Here is a 15,105-nt window from a genome sequence, read left to right on the forward strand (position 1 = left end):
TTTCATATACCATCAGTTCTTTCTCTGTAGATGCATTACAATTTTCATAAGTCCTTCAGAGTTATATTGGATCATTGCATTGCTAAAAATAACCACATCCTTCCCAGCAAATCATCTTACACTATTGCTGTTATTTTGTATACAGTACATTTTACTCTGCTTTGGTTCATGTAGGTCTTTCCAGGTTTTTTTGATAGCATCCTGTTCATCATAACTTTTCTATAGTACCTTAAACTTGACAAAGAATTTTCTTCACAATAGCCCAGCAAAGTAGGTACCACACATTTTGCCATTATAATCAATCATCATAACTATTTCCCTCCATCCTATTCCCTTCCCATGATATTTACTCTATTTTCTATCATCTTTTACCCTATTCCTCCTCAGAAGTGTTTTGCTTCTGACTGCCCCACCCCGTTCTGCCCTCCCTTCTTTTACCCTTCCCTCCTTATCCTCTTCCCCTCCTGCAGGGTTAGATAGATAGACCCAATTGGGTGTGTATGCTATTCCCTCCTTGAGGCAATTCTGATGAGATTAAGGTCTTTGAGCTAATTCTGTGTTCTAAATTTTCTAGGTCAGCTGTTTTTCCAAGGAGATATATCATATTTCTCTGTATTTTTTTATTAATTTGGATTTGCTTTACTATGTCTTCATTTCTCATAAAGTCACTAGCTTCCATTTGTTCAATCCTAATTCTTAGGCAATTATTTTCTTCTGAGAGCTTTTGTATCTCCTTTTCCATTTGGCTTTTCAAGCTATTGTCTTTTTTCTCATGACTCTCCTGCATTGCTCTCATTTCCCTTTACATTCTTTCCTCCACCTCTCTAAATCTTCCTTCTATCTCTCCTACTTTCTCTTCAAAGTCCCTTTTGAGCACTTCCATGGCCTGAGACCAATTCATATTTTTCTTGTAAGCTTCGGATGCAGGGGTCTTGAGGTTGCTATCCTCTTCTGAGGGTGCACCTCAATCTTCCTTGTTGCTAAAGGAACTTTCTATAATTCTCAACTTTCCTTGCTTGCTCATCTTGACATCTCTTACTTGACTTTTAACTCCCTCTTGGAGTGGGGCCCTACTTCAATGCTACACTGTCCCAAGCTTCAGAAGGTCCCAGGTATTCAGTTTGAGGAATGGCAGGTTTTTCTCTTGCCTGGTCTGTTCTCTGGTCCAAAGATAACCTTAAGCCAATTTGCTAATTAACCAACCAGCAAAACTTTGTGTGCTATGGTTCTTAGCTCTGACGAGCCTGTGCCCCTACCCCACCTGGACTTCCCACCTTCAAGATTCCTTCCTGGTTCCCAGCTGGAGTGGGATAGCCGAATTCCTCCTTAGGTTCCTCAGACACCCCTGTATATTCCACCACCACCCCCAGCCAGCTGTTCAGCCCTCTCACCCAACCATAAGCTTAGTTCCAGAAGATGCTGGTGCTGCAGCTGATTCGGAGGCTCAGGGGTAAGTTTCTCTGGTGCAGCTTGCCTGAGGTCTGTGTTGGCACAATTGCGGGGTTGGATTCTGTTCATAGCCCAGTACAGCCCCCTCTAAGCCGTCTTTGGCTGGAGAATAATCTCAGCCTGCTGCTCCATGGGTTGTTTCATGGCTGTTTGGGGGGTAATTGTGTCAGGAGCTCTGTGCATTTAATGTCTTTCCTCTGCCATCTTGTCTCTGCCCCCTCTCCAGCCTTTATACCCATTACTTTCAAAAATGTTCTATTTTAGACTTTGATTTTTAAGAGACTTCAGATGTTATCAAATCCAATCTTTCTCTCAATGGATGATTATCTTCTGCAATATCTCTGATAGATGACAATCTGTCTAGGCTCTGCTTGGATATTTCCAGTAATGGGAAACTCACTACTTTGTAAATTTCTCTCATCCCATTCTTGGTCAGCTCTACTTGACAAACAATTATTCTTCATGTTCATTAGAAATCTGCCTCACAACAGCTTCTCACAGTAGGAACTGGTTCTACTGTCTAAACTCAACACAGAATACAATTACACGTCTTTTTCCTCATAACAGCCCTTCACATATTTGAAGGCACTTTGTTTGGGCCCTCAATATTCTCTTCTCCAGGATGAACAACATACATTATCCCTTTCACATTGTCAGGGTTAGGGGCATGATACCCCTGCAATCTGGAAAATCCTCATAAAATTTTTTGACCCTCCCTTTGTATCAGAGAAGAAGTCTGAATTTTTTTTCTTTTATGGGGTATTTACAATACCTAATTGTAAAATTTGGATTGATATTAGACTATACATATATTTTATGCATTAACTTTTTCTGTCATCTGCAGCTTCTGTAAGACTCCCCAAAAATTGCCTTTTAATTTCTTATGCCAAGCTATGATATATAAAAACCATAATGGGAAAGTTGTGATGTGGAAGGGATAATTGTAGTTATCAGCTCTTCATCACATGACATCATTTCCAGACTTCTCACTCTCTTGGCCACAAGCCTCTCTACAAACCCCAGTCGTCAGTGTCCCACTTGGGGTACATCACCCTGAACTGAGTCACAAGAGTTGCTACAGAATTCATAGAAATGTTTAAAAATACAACTTTTAAGTAGTTTATTTGGGGGGGGTAACTACTCTGATTTAAGACCTAGTTATGGTGTCTTTTTTCTGTTTAGCAAGATAGCAATCCTCAGAACCAATCATTAGAAGCATGACCATGGAGTTCATAACTGGTCTGTTGTCATTTCAGGAGCATGTACAAAAGGTCTTTCAGAAACAGGAGAGCATGGAAGAAATGTTCCAGAAGAGACAGGTGAGCCTGAAGAAACTGGCAGCAAAGCAGACCCGGCCAGTGCAGCCTGTGGCACCAAGACCTGAGGCATTTACAAAATCCCCCTGTCCTTCTCCAGGTAAACTAGACAAGTACTTCTCGTTCATTCAATAAGTGTACTGAATCCCCAGTGTTGTTTGAGGTACATTAGGGACACATGAAGTAATAGGGAACAATATTAAGGTAACAGAAGCACATCTCTAGTATCTGTCCCCTCTTTTCCATTGATACTGACACATTTCAAGTCAGTCAACAAGCACCTACTATGTGCCGGGCATTGTGCTAAGCATTGGGAGTACAAAGAAAGGTAAAAGACAGTATCTGATCCCAAGAAGCTCACAGTCTAACAGGGAAAGGAAATATGTAAATACGTATGTACAAACAAGATATATACAGGAAAAATTGGGGTTCGTCAGTCAATAAATATTTATTAGGCACCTACTTTGTACTAGGCACTGTGTTAGATGTTGGAGTTATGAAGAAACATATAAGGCAGTCTCTGCTATCAAGGAGCTCATAGTCTAATAGGGGAGACAACATGAAAACAACTGTGTACAAAGAAGATACAGGATAAATTGGAGATGATTAGCAGAGGGAAGGCACATAACATTTAAAGGGACTGGAAGAGTCTTCTTGCAGAAGATGGGGTTTTAGCAGAGGCTTGAAGGGTGCCAAGGAAGTCCAGAGGCAGAGATGAGGAGGGAGAGAGTTCCAGGCATGGGGGGTCACAGTCAATGAAAATACCCAGAGTCAGAGTTGGAGAGGTCCCTGGACTCTTATCATTGAAGTCTCACTGGTCCCCTCCACTTCCGCTTCTTCTCTCCTCACAGTACATTCTGTTGAATCCCTTTTAGATCAATCTATCCAAAATGCAACTTGGATCTTATTGGTGTAAATGGTTCCCCATCCCTATAAGATAAAATGCACACTCCTTAGCCTGACATTCAAGGTTATCTGAAGCCTAACTCCAATCGACCTTTCCAGCCTACGTTCCCATCATTCCTCTACTTAGACTCTATACTACAGCCAAAATAGTTGACTCATTTTTTTCCAAACCCACCTCCTAAGGTTTCCCACTTTCTTACCTTTGCTCTTCTCTGCATTGGAAATGGCTTCTTTTTCCCATTTCACAATGTGAAATCATATCCATCTTTCAAAACCAAGCTTAGATGTTCCCTTCTCCATGAAGCCCTCTCTCATCCCCAATTAGAAGTTGTTTCCTTTTACACTGTTCTCTTTCTACAGAATACCACAAATGATACTTCTAGTGACCAGGAGCTTGTTCCCCTTCTCTTAGATGCAACTCCATTTTCACCACAGTCAACTAGCATTTGTTAAGCACCTACTATGTTCCAGGCACTGTGCTTGGATTCTAGGGATTCAAAGAAAGGCATTGTCAAGGAGCTCACATTTTAATAGGGAAAACAGTATGCAAAAAGCTATGTACAAATAAGATATGTACAGGATAAATTAGGAGTAATCAGCTGAGGCACTGTATAAAACTCATAGACTTCAGCTATAGCTTCATTTTTCTGGGATGAGTTAATGTTGACCAAAGAGAAGGAGAGAATGAAAGAGATTCACTTCCAACCCTATCTGTTCAATCCATCCTTCCTCTGCCCTACAGGACCTGCTGGGAAATAAACCAACAACCTAAAGGCAACCAGGAACATTCTTTCCCTATCATCTGTCCAAGACAGATGAAAAGCCCTGGTGTAGAGGACTCAGAAGGAATCTGACCTCTCTCTCTTCTCCTCCCATGTCAGTAATGATTGAGGGATGGTCTACTGCAGCCCCCACATGCATATATGTTCAAGCAGTTGTGCTGGGATTGGCTTATATAGCAAGGAACTAGGGAACAGGACATCAGTGTTTCTGGGTCACAGAGCATGTTGGAGGTGTAGGAAGATTGACTGGAAGGATAGGAGAGATCAGGGAAAGACCAAGTGCTCCAATTGATTCAAAACTCTCCAACTAAAGGCAAGCATTGCTACAGGCATTGTTTTTCCATATCAGGTCTTCGAAGAGGTTCTGAGAACTCATCTGAAAACAACATGCGGGGAAAAGGAAACTACAGAAGGGCAAAGGTAAAACATGATGATTTTCCCTCAAAATTCTTTTTCTCTATTATGTGCTGGTTCCTGACTTCTCTGGCTATCACTCCCCCTATCTGTACTGTTCACTTATTAGAATATAAGCTCCTTGAGGCATACCACACTACTCAGCACATAGCAAAGACTTTTCAGTCATTCATTCATCTTCAAGTCCTTTAATCTAGAATTGGTCTGCCCTAGAACTTCCAAATAAACTAGGTAATTATCATAAATAATAATAAGGCAGCCCCACTGATCTTTGCTTTTCCCTTACTTCAGAAACCCTCTCTTGCATTGTTGAAGTTTCTGGGTCCTTATAGAAATGTTATAAAACCACAATAATCCCCCCGACCTTTTTGGATAATGGTCACATCTAAGAATCTGCAGTCAAAACTCTCAGTCATTGGAATGCTAACTTTCAGTTAGATGCCATGTTGGAGTTGTCTGCTGACTAGTGGCTTATTCTTCTCACTCTATTTAAATAAGGACAAGATGAATAGTATTGCAGATTTGACCATTTGGGGAGAAGAACATGGACATGATAGTGAGCTATAGGCTCTAGTGCCTTTTTTTTAAAAAGCAAGAAAATCGGGGCAGCTAGGTAGCGCAGTGGATAGAGCACCAGCCCTCGAGTCCTGAGTTCAAATCTGGCCTCAGACACTTGACACTTACTAGCTGTGTGACCTCGGGCAAGTCACTTAACCCCAATTGCCTCACCAAAAAAAAAAAAAAAAAAGCAAGAAAACCAAAAAGTGATATGAAAGCCCTGGTTAAGTATTCTTTTTTGTTTTAACTTGATGCTGTTCCAGTGCCTGGCACATAATAGTTACTTTAGAAATCCTTATTGATTGTTTCTTCTCCTGCTTCAGAGTGAAATGAGTGATATCCAACAGAGCAGAAGTGGCTCCGTGATGGATGATGAAGAAAACCTGGCTATATTACGAAGGTGGGGTTTGCCTTAGTCAGTAGTGATTGCCTATGAGTGGTTCAGGGCCAAGCAGGTCACATCCAGGCAGATCATAGCCTTGTTCCCAGCAGAATTTCTGAATTAAACTAAGCTGATGAATCAGAAGAGAGTTAAAGAGCTAGGTCTCTGAAGAGTGCTGACAAAATTCAGAGACCAGTGTAGAAACAGAGGACAGACAACGAAGGTGGAGACTTAGAGCTAAGGTCTTACCCAATGCCTCACCAAACTAAAAAGAGAGTAGGAAAAAAACTCCACTTTGTTACTTAATCCTGACAAGCAGACTGTTGTCAAGGGGACCCTGGATTAGAAAATCGCTTTACTTCCCTAGAGCTGCAATTTCCTTCCCATTTCTGCAACACTGATGTATATCCTTTGATTAATTCAGCAGTTTGCCCATTCTCTGGTTTGTCATTATTATGCATTTACCCAGATACCAAATTAGTCTCTGGAAGGAGATATCTTGGGATCAAAACTACCCTAAGGTTTAGCCAGAATTCATAAGCATTAATAGGAAGCTCTTTCTGGAAGAACTGATGCTAAGGAATGGATTAGTGAATGAAGGAATGGGTTTTTGTAGAAGTCAGTTATATATCCCATGAGGACCAGCTTCAAATAATATACAATGGAGGGAATTTCCAAAGCTGACTAGTGGCTTCTTCCCCTCTATGAGGGGAAAAAAGCCTAAATTAACAGAGGCCCTATTGGCATTCTCCCATAAGGCATAGAGTATTTGTATTTAATCCTTAATAATTTATAGATCTGCTAAGTTGACCTTGCCATTGGGTCTGGGAGTTTAGAGTCTTAGATCCCAGTCCTTATGGCAAGCCTAAAGGGACATTTGGAGAAGCAAATGAGACTCTTTTCTGTCCCTCCATTTCTGATTGAGCAAAAATCATAGATTTAAAGCTAGAAGGGACTTCAAAGGGTGAGTTCTGTGCCCTTATTTATGGAGGAGGAAGCCCAGAGAGGGCTTCACCCAAGTTGTGTTGTGACTCATCCAAGTGAGTTGTGAATCACCCAAGGAGTCACTGATAATAATTTGCATGATGCTCTGTCTCCAAATGTAATACTCCTTCCATGGGGCTATGCTGCTTCTGCATCATTAGGATGGGGTGGGGTAAGAGCTATAGACTCCTCAGGTATCCCTGTGCAATTAGGAAGTGGGAAGATTCCACAGATCTCCAAAGTTTGGAAGTCAGCCATTCACACCATCCCTCCTCCCCCTGACAACTGCCTCCTGACAATTTGGGAGCCTAGAGGTTTTGGGTATTCAGGGGCCCCCCAGTCTTAGTCCTCAGGCAACAACTGTCATGCATGCCTTTTTAAAGGGCATTCCTGTAAGTAGTTAACATTTTGCCCTGTTTACAGGCATGTAATGAATGAGCTTATTGAAACAGAGAGAGCTTATGTGGAAGAGCTTCTTTGTGTCCTTGAGGTAAGTGTATGCATTGTGTATAGCTGTATCCCTCTGTCTAAGACTTGAACTGGGCTTAGAATTTTGGATAATGAAAATACCTCTCTTTTATTTATAAATGTTATCTTTTTGAGTTAATAAATTGTAGAAATGGTTCATATTCTGTGTTCTAACAGTCAAATATGTGTTTCTGGGGCCATTCGTAGGTAAATGGAATGTGTGTTAGCTTTTAAAAAAAATATGCTGGACATAGTGGCACATTCTTATAATCCCCACTCTCAGGAGAGGTTGAGGCTGGTGGATTGCTTGAGCTCAGAAGAACTGAACTGCAGAAGGGCTAAATCTAGAAACCAATATGGCAAGCCCTCTGGAAGTGAGGGACCACCAGGGTACCTAAGGAGGGGTTCACTGGCCAAGGCATGGGAGTTGAACTACTTCTTGCTCCCCATCTCCACTTCCAGGGTCTCTTCCCTTCTTTCATCATTCAGCAACCCCTCCTCCTCCTATGAGGTTCATGTTATCCATTTCTATTACCCAATTAAATCCTGGTAGCTGTTGTCTATAGACCACCCCCTACACAGGTCACTCCCCTTCCTTTCTCAATGAGTTCAGTACGTGACTCACAATTTTTCTCTCCTCCCCAATTCCTATCTTCATACCAGGGGACTTCAACATACATATTGACTCTCCCTCAAGCACCCAAAACAGTTTCTTAACCTACTTACTTCCCATGACCTTTAGCCACACACAAAGATGGTCATACACTTAATCTTGCCATCACCCACAAGTGTACCACCTCCATGTTCAAAAATTCTGGAAACCCCTTATCCAATCATAATTTATTGGATTTTTACCTCTACCTCTCCCTTCCCTCACCAAACTTTACTCTGTGCCCATGGTGACTGCCAATCCTTGACCCCTCAATACTTGTCAGGACATCTCCCCTGCACTAGCCGGTCTCTCCTCTTTTCCCCATCTTGACGCCTTGGTGAATCAGTTCAGCTCTACGCTTTACTCCTCTTGTGTCCCTATCCCCCTTATTATTTTGCCACTTGTGCCCTTCTAAGCTACAGCCTTGGTTCACTCACACTATTCACCACCTTAGCTCCTACAAACATGCTATTGAATGAAAGTTCAGAAAATCATGAAGCCATTTTGACTAGGTCTACTACAAATTTATATTATACAACCTCAACTGGGTCCTCACTGCTGCTAGACAATTCTACCATACCTGTCTTGTCAGTCATTATCCTACTTTCCACAGTGGCTCTTCCAAACCTTCCAAACCATCTCTCCTTAAGCCTCCCATGGATCGCCCTCTTTCCACCCTCTCAACTGAGAAATAGCTCATATTTTACAGGAAAAACTGAGGTCATTTACCATAAGCTCCCTCTTTTCCCTTCTTCCACATCTCCTATTACTCAGGTGCTTTCTGTTTCTCTCTCCTCTTTCACCCTTGTCTCACAACCCCCCTACTTGTTCAAGGAATCCCATTCCATTCCACCTCCTCCAACAGATTGCCTCTTCTGTCATCCCTACTCTTTCATTTACTTTCAATCCCTCCCTGCCTGTTGGCTTATTCTCTACTCCCTACATATATGCCCATGTCACCCTCATCCCAGGAACTCCTCACTTCTTCCTTCCATTACCTCTAGCTATTGTCCTATATATCTTCTGTCCTTTGTGGCTAAACTTCCTGAAAAAGCCATAGACAAAAGTGCCTCCACTTTCTCTCCTCTCACTCTCTTAATCCTTTACAATCTGGCTTCCACAGTTATCATTCCACCAAAACTTCTCTCTCCAAAGTTACCAGTGTTCTCTTAATTGCCAGATCCAATGGCCTTTTCTCAACCCTCCTTCTCCTCGACCTCTCAGCAGGCTTTCATACTGTCCATCACCTTATCCTCCTTAATACTCTCTTTTAAGTTTTCAAGATACCACTTTCTCTGGTTCTCCTCCTGCTGGTCTGATGACTCCTTATCTCCTTTGCTGGATCCTCATCTAGATCATACCCTCTAACTGAAGGTTATTTCCTATTTATCCTGTATAGAGCTCATTTGTACATAGTTGTTTGTTTATTGTCTGCCCCATTAGACTGTCAGCTCCATGAGGACAAGGCCTGTCTTTTGCCTCTTTTTGTATGTCCATTGCTTAGCACAGTGCATGTTGCATTTCTAGACTGGGTGAAAAGAGGAGGTCCGATAATTTTTTTTAAACACCACATTATATTAACTCTTTGCTGCCCAACTATATGCATACCCCCCAAATAACTTTCCAAAGTTGGCCTAAGATTTGCATTGACCTCTGTTTGCCAGCTTAATTTCATGAGTTTAACAATAACTGGAACTAAGGGTCATTCACCTGCCTCTTTCTGCACTACAGGGATATGCTGCAGAGATGGACAATCCTCTAATGACTCATCTCATTTCACCAGCCCTCCAAAATAAGAAGGATGTCCTATTTGGGAATATGGAGGAGATTTACCACTTCCATAACAGGTTAGGGGCTTTGGTCTTTTGTGTTTGAAAAAGTATGTTGTCGGGGCAGCAAGGTTTTACAGTGGATAGAGCACCAGCCCTGGAGTCAGGAGTACCTGAGTTAAAATCCGGTCTCAGATACTTGACACTGACTAGCTGTGTGACCCTGGGCAAGTTACTTAACCCCAACTGCCCCACAAGAAAAAACCCACAAAAACAAAAAAGAAAAGAAAAAGTACATTGTCTTTTCTCTTGAAAGTAAGTGATGTACCTTAATGTCCTGCTCCATTAAAGAGTTTGAAGTTCAAATCAACTACTCCGGATTATGTCATATGCAGTATGAACTGATTTTTAAAATTATATGTGTGCGTGTGTGTATGTGTGTGTATGTGATCAAAATTTGAAGTTAGGAATTTGATGTGAAAATACAAGAGGGCAAGCACATTCTCTTGGTTGTTGAGTGCCCAAGTGAAGACATTCCCCATGGCTATTAATGATTGGTAGGGTAGAGATTCCAGTGGACTTGTCTATTGTCTTGAGAAGACAAAGCCATGTCACCACTAAACCATACTGACAGTGCAATGAGTTGGGACCTGTCTTTCCCCAAGTCATCGCCCTTCCTTTCTCTCTTCTTGGTAAGCAGAAATCATCCATCTCACCATTCTCCTAATGTGGCACGCTAGGGAGGCATCCAGTGTTAACAGTAGAATTATTCATCAGCATCTTTTTTTTTACCTTCATGACACATAGAGAAAGGGCCATCTGTTTTCCTGGGCATGGCTAAAGGGGAGAGCAAGTTAGTGTGGAAGTTTATTGTTTTTCTCTTTTCATCCTCCTGAGGCTGGGTGCGGGATATTTGTTCTGAGATGCTCATTTTTGCCTATTCCAGGCTTATGGGGAGTAGTGTGGATAATTTCTTCAGAGTTGCTAATTATAGGGGCATAATCCATATTTTTACATCCTTCAGAAGATAAGAAAAGGGAAGTTCAAAACTGAGGTTGCAGGGATAATAAGCAGGGGATAAATTTATTGGAAATGACTTTATTCTATGTTAAGAAAATGAAAAACGAATCATAGTTGAACCTTCCCCAGGCATCAGCTGTGATGGCTGAGGGAGATGGATGGCCCCACCTTGGGACTTGGGAAGTCCAACAGACCATGGGAATCTACATTACCCACCCTTCTCTAAAATTTGGGAGGAGAGCTTTAAGGGAGTTTGGGGCTTTCTGTTTCTTCACATGCCTTTTCCCCTTCTGTCATCTGTATCTCCCACCCCACCCAATTATAAAGGAAGTGATATGTTAGCAGTTAAACCCAATCCCTGATATTCTATTTCCCAAGGTCACAGGGCACCTTCTGTTAGGGGGTAAACCAAGTGGGTATGCTACTGTTGGTTTAGTGCACTCCTTGTATCAGCCATTGCTCACTTCATAGATTCTGAGTTGGCAGAAGTCACTGGTATGTTTTAAATTATGACAATAAAGTTAGTGGATTTTTTTTTCATTTGAAGTTCAAACATGCCTTCTAATTACAGACTGACAGACACCTCATCTTATGACTAAGGCAGATGAAAAAATAGTCAAAGTTACATTTCTAGATGTGAATGTGCATCAGTTCAAGGTAGAGGTGGTGGAATATTATTAAAAAAGCATCAGCCGGGGCGGCTAGCTGGCGCAGTGGATAAAGCACCCGCCCTGGATTCAGGAGTTCTTGAGTTCAAATCCGGCCTCAGACACTTGACACATACTAGCTGTGTGACCATGGGCAAGTCACTTAACTCCCATTGCCCTGTCAAAAAAAAAAAAAAAAAAAGTATTGGCCTGAGAGTTCAAGTTTTGAATTGGCCCATTACTACCTGGGAAGGAAGGAAGGAAGGAAGGAAAGGAGGGTGGAGGGAGGGAAAGGAAAGAAAGGTTGGTTGGTTGGTTGGTTATTAAGTACCTAATATAGGCCAGGTCTTTACAAATATTCTCTCATTTGATCCTTACAAGAAGGCTGGGAGGTAGGTGCGATTATTATTCCTATTTAACAACTGAGGAAACAATGACTTGCCCAGGGTCACACAGTAAGTGACTGAGGCTATATTTGTACTTGGGTCTTCCTGACTGCAGGCCCAGCACTCTATGCACTGCATAACCTGGCTGCCTCTGCTTTGAGCTGATGTTATAATTTTAGAAAAGGTAGGAAGGCTGCATGATACAATTCACTGATTCCCATTTTTAATGCTTCTTGGACCCCTGGGAGAGGGGAGCAGCTATGTGGTGCAGTGCATAGAGTATACTTCTTGAATTCAAATCTGACCTCACTTACTAGCTGCATGCCCCTGGGCAAGTCACTTAACCCTGTTTGCCTTAGTTTCTTTATATATAAAATGAGCTTCTTTCTCTAAAGAAATGGCAAACCACTCCAGTATCTTTGCCAAGAAAACCCCACATGGGGTCGCAAAGAGTCAGAACTGAAAACAACTGAACTGAACTAAATGTGGCTACAAGAGTAGCACATTAAATTGCCCTTCGGGTTTACATTACATTTATTTTTTTGTTAAAAAGGATTTGTTTGGGGCAGCTAGGTGGCGCAGTGGATAGAGCACCGACCCTGGAGTCAGGAGTACCTGAGTTCAAATCCGACCTCAGACACTTAACACTTACTAGCTGTGTGACCCTGGGCAAGTCACTTAACCACAATTGCCTCACTAAAAAAAAAAAAAAAAGGATTTGTTAGAACAAAAAATGTTGGGAACCACTGGTGTAGAGAAAAGATCAGAAAAGCTGAGTTTGAATTCCATTTCTTATTTATTTTATCTGTGTGACTTTAGTCAAATAATAAGCTCTATGGACCTCTGAGTCCTCATCTGTGAAATGAAGGTTAGACCAAATGAACCCTAATTCTCAGTGTCTCTCCACCTGTAATATGAGGGAATTGGCCTGGATTTTCAGGCAATCTGCTTCTGTGATTGTAAATTTTCTTCCACCCACATTGATAAACTAAAGAAGCCCTATTTTATTTCAAAGGAAACTTTACATGTCAACCAGAAATGTATTGGGGGATCCAGACTGTGATCCATTTCTTCACCTATGAACTGGAAAAAAAAAAATGGGATCCCTGGTTACTCAAGTCAGATGGGATTGTTATCTTTTTTTTTTAATTTTTATTTTTTTGGTGAGGCAATTGAGGTTAAGTGACTTGCCCAGGGCCCCACAGCTAGTAAGTGTTAAGTGTCTGAGGCCGGATTTGAACTCAGGTACTCCTGAATCCAGGACCAGTGCTTTATCCACTGTGCCACTTAGCAGCCCCTGGGATTGTTATCTTAATCTATTTCTGTGACTATTTTTTTTAACCTTAGAAAAATCTCAATGATTTTTCAAGGGTGGAGGGGTAGGAAAATGTCTTCTGGGAAAGAATATTCATTGGAAATAGTTTCCTTTTAGATTCTTTTTTCTTCCATAAAATCTAATAAAAACTTCCTCTGTTTAGAATATTCCTGAGAGAACTTGAAAACTACATAGACTACCCAGAACTGGTAGGAAGGTGTTTTCTAGAAAGGGTATGTATGAATTTTAAACTAGTAACAACAGATATGCTGCCTCACACTGTGTTCTCTAACCTTCCATTTCTAGTTAAAATGAAGAGGCCACAATGATATTAATCTCCATTGTTTTCATCAGTCTCACCAGATAATTTGCAAGTCTGGTGAAAATGACCCTTCAAAGCTCACTTAAAAAAAACCTGAATGGGATAAAAAAATTACTCTTATCTCCTTTAAACAGGACTGTTAACCCATTGTGTCATTCATCATAAGCAACTAATTTTATTAAAAAAGGAAAGTTATTAATTACTGCAAAATTGAGGGGTTCCTACAAAAGAAAGTAACCAATGGTTAAAAGAAAAATATTGTCAAGGGGCCAGGATGAGGTGGGAATGTTAATCAGTTGTCCTAGTCTTGTTGGTCAGAAGTTCTCCATTGCCTTTTGAGGATTATAAAAGATCCTTTGCTGGGGGAGGGGGGGGGATATGTTGCTATTCTTGAAATGTGTTAACCTCTGGAGAGCTGATAATTAATTTTTTAAAAAATTAAATGGTCTCTCTGCAGATGTTTTAAACCTTGCCCAAGACAAAAATAAAAAGCCAGATCTGTTGAGCTAAACTCAAGTAAGGAAAGGGGTATTTTGACTACAAACGCAATACTAACAGGCTAGTGAAGAAAGTTATCACATATTCTTATTGATGAACTATATTGGGGTGACCTCGAATTAAAGGGCTTGTGCCAGGCCAAAATTAAAACAGAACTTCTGGGAAGTATGGAACAAACTGCTTCACTACATTTTACCAAGAAGCAGGCCAGTGGAGTCAAAAGACCTGCATTCAAATCCTACTTCATTTACTGTGTGACTCTGAGGAAGACATTTAATTTCTCTGTGCCTTAGTTTCTCTTCTGCTCCCCTCCTTCAAGCTGTAAACCTATGATCCATATCATCCCATTAATAGTGTGTACAAACCTCATTAAATCCAGGCAAACTTATTTTAGGTTCCATATATGCTGCTATTTGATAATAGACTTGTCATCAGCTAGATTTAGATACCAAGGAAGTCATCTGGCAAGAATGTTTTCCAAGCACCAGTTCTATTTTCCTGTTTGACTTCTCAGCTGATGGTTAATGAGGAATGTTGTATTTTGATTGTCTTGGTTTTTTGTTTTTGTTTTTGTTTAAAAAAAAAAAAAGGACTTCTATGGGTATGATTTTAGGGAATATCGAACATTGGGTTGATTCAAAAGGATAAAAAATACCCAAGCCACCTTGCTAGAAGTCAGTTTCACCCCCATGGTATCAGCTCCAACATACTATGCAGTTTTATAAATAATACAGATCATTCCTGTTTGAAAAAAAAAAAAAAGACAGACACTCTATTGGAACATGATCTGTCTTGTGCTCTTTAACTGATGAAACTGATCATTTTTTTTTTTGGTTCCTACATGCAGATGGAAGATTTTCAGATTTATGAGAAGTATTGTCAAAATAAACCCAGATCAGAAAGTCTCTGGAGACAGTGCTCAGACTGTCTATTTTTTCAGGTATATTTCCATATACTTCGTTTCATGTGCTGATTTAATTGGTCACTAAAGTATCCATAATGAACATTGTGTAATCCAGGGTTTCCAACTTCATCACAGGAATGCCAGAAGAAACTCGATCACAAACTCAGTTTGGATTCTTATTTGCTGAAGCCTGTACAAAGAATAACCAAGTATCAGCTATTATTAAAGGTAGGAATGATGATCACATGATTTTAGCAGTGTCCAATTTTAACTTTTTGCTGTTGTTTGCTAAAAGATTAATAGAAGTGCCCAAAGTGGTTAACAAAAACCAAA

General features: G+C 40.8%; 1 protein-coding gene across 14 annotated transcripts in view; it reads left to right on the forward strand.

The window, feature by feature from the left end:
* The window catches only part of MCF2L (MCF.2 cell line derived transforming sequence like), a 397,307-nt gene that overhangs the window by 360,617 nt on the left and 21,585 nt on the right, over positions 1 to 15,105 (forward strand). For all 14 annotated transcript variants that reach the window (XM_043992544.1, XM_043992546.1, XM_043992552.1 and 11 more), the window contains 8 exons: positions 2,706 to 2,865; positions 4,803 to 4,873; positions 5,749 to 5,825; positions 7,215 to 7,281; positions 9,643 to 9,758; positions 13,212 to 13,281; positions 14,716 to 14,808; positions 14,908 to 15,000. In XM_043992544.1, the coding sequence (XP_043848479.1) occupies positions 2,706 to 2,865; positions 4,803 to 4,873; positions 5,749 to 5,825; positions 7,215 to 7,281; positions 9,643 to 9,758; positions 13,212 to 13,281; positions 14,716 to 14,808; positions 14,908 to 15,000 (747 nt within the window). The remainder of the gene's footprint in view (positions 1 to 2,705; positions 2,866 to 4,802; positions 4,874 to 5,748; positions 5,826 to 7,214; positions 7,282 to 9,642; positions 9,759 to 13,211; positions 13,282 to 14,715; positions 14,809 to 14,907; positions 15,001 to 15,105) is intronic.

This window comes from Dromiciops gliroides, chromosome 3 (genome assembly GCF_019393635.1).
Source record: "Dromiciops gliroides isolate mDroGli1 chromosome 3, mDroGli1.pri, whole genome shotgun sequence".
Lineage (NCBI taxonomy): Eukaryota > Metazoa > Chordata > Mammalia > Microbiotheria > Microbiotheriidae > Dromiciops > Dromiciops gliroides.